We start from the raw sequence: 1,071 nt of genomic DNA on the forward strand, positions 1-1,071 counted from the left end.
AGACCCCAAATCAACCACGTCAGCCCACAACCACCCACACGAGACCCCAAATCGGCCACACAAGACCACAACCACCCACACGAGACCAAATATCGACCACGTCAGTCCACAACCACCCACACGAGACCCCAAATCGGCCACGCGAGCCAACAAATCGGCCTCTGAAATCGGCCCGACCACGAGGCCCCGAGGTCATCCGTTTACATTTCGTGAACCACAACCACCCACACGTGACCCCAAATCATCCACACGAGACCCCAAATCAACCACACCAGACCACAACCACCCACACGAGACCCCAAATCGGCCACGCCAGCCAACAAATCGGCCTCTGAAATCGGCCCGACCACGAGGCCCCGAGGTCATCCGTTGACATTTCGTGACCGCGGCGGCCTCGGCGATGAAATTTCTTAGGTCTGAGTTCCACCGGGGTCGAATGTGTAATGAAATAGGGAGCTTTTATTTAGGAGGTTTGGCCGCCTCAGCTGGGCGCTCCCTCCGGGGGCTCTCTCTCGCCGTCTCTTTTTCTCTCTCTTTCTCTGTTTTTTTTTTATTTTTTTTGGTTTTGTCTCTTTTTTTCTTTTTTCTGTCTCTTTTTCTCTCTCTTTCTCTTTTTTTTCTGCATTTATTTAGGAGGTTTGGCCGCCTCAGCTGGGCGCTCCCTCCGGGGGCTCTCTCTCGCCCTCTCTTTTTCTCTCTCTTTCTCTATTTTTTCTTGATTTTTCTGTTTTTGTCTCTTTTTTTTCTTTTTCTGTCTCTTTTTCTCTCTCTTTCTCTATTTTTTTCTGCATTTATTTAGGAGGTTTGGCCGCCTCAGCTGGGCGCTCCCTCCGGGGGCTCTCTGTCGCCGTGTCTTTTTCTCTCTCTTTCTCTATTTTTTTTTTTTTTTTTTTGTTTTTGTCCTTTTTCTTATTCTGCCTCTTTTTCTCATTCTTTTTCTCATTCTTTTATTTTCTTTTTTTTGTCCTTTTTTTCTTTTTGTGTCTCTTTTTCTCTCTCTTTCTCTTTTTTTTCTGTCTCTTTTTCTCTCTCTTTCTCTAATTTTTTCTGCATTTATTTAGGAGGTTTGGC

General features: G+C 46.3%; 1 protein-coding gene across 1 annotated transcript in view; it reads left to right on the forward strand.

Annotated features, from left to right (window-relative positions):
• Window positions 1–165, forward strand: part of LOC113819073 (putative protein FAM47C) — a 16,415-nt gene extending 16,250 nt beyond the window's left edge. The window contains exon 3 of the mRNA XM_070116889.1: window positions 1–165. This exon is cut by the window's left edge and continues 1,016 nt beyond it. Within this exon, the coding sequence (XP_069972990.1) occupies window positions 1–165 (165 nt within the window).
• The last annotated feature ends 906 nt before the right edge of the window (window positions 166–1,071 follow it).

The sequence above is a fragment of the Penaeus vannamei genome, chromosome 39 (assembly GCF_042767895.1).
Source record: "Penaeus vannamei isolate JL-2024 chromosome 39, ASM4276789v1, whole genome shotgun sequence".
NCBI lineage: Eukaryota > Metazoa > Arthropoda > Malacostraca > Decapoda > Penaeidae > Penaeus > Penaeus vannamei.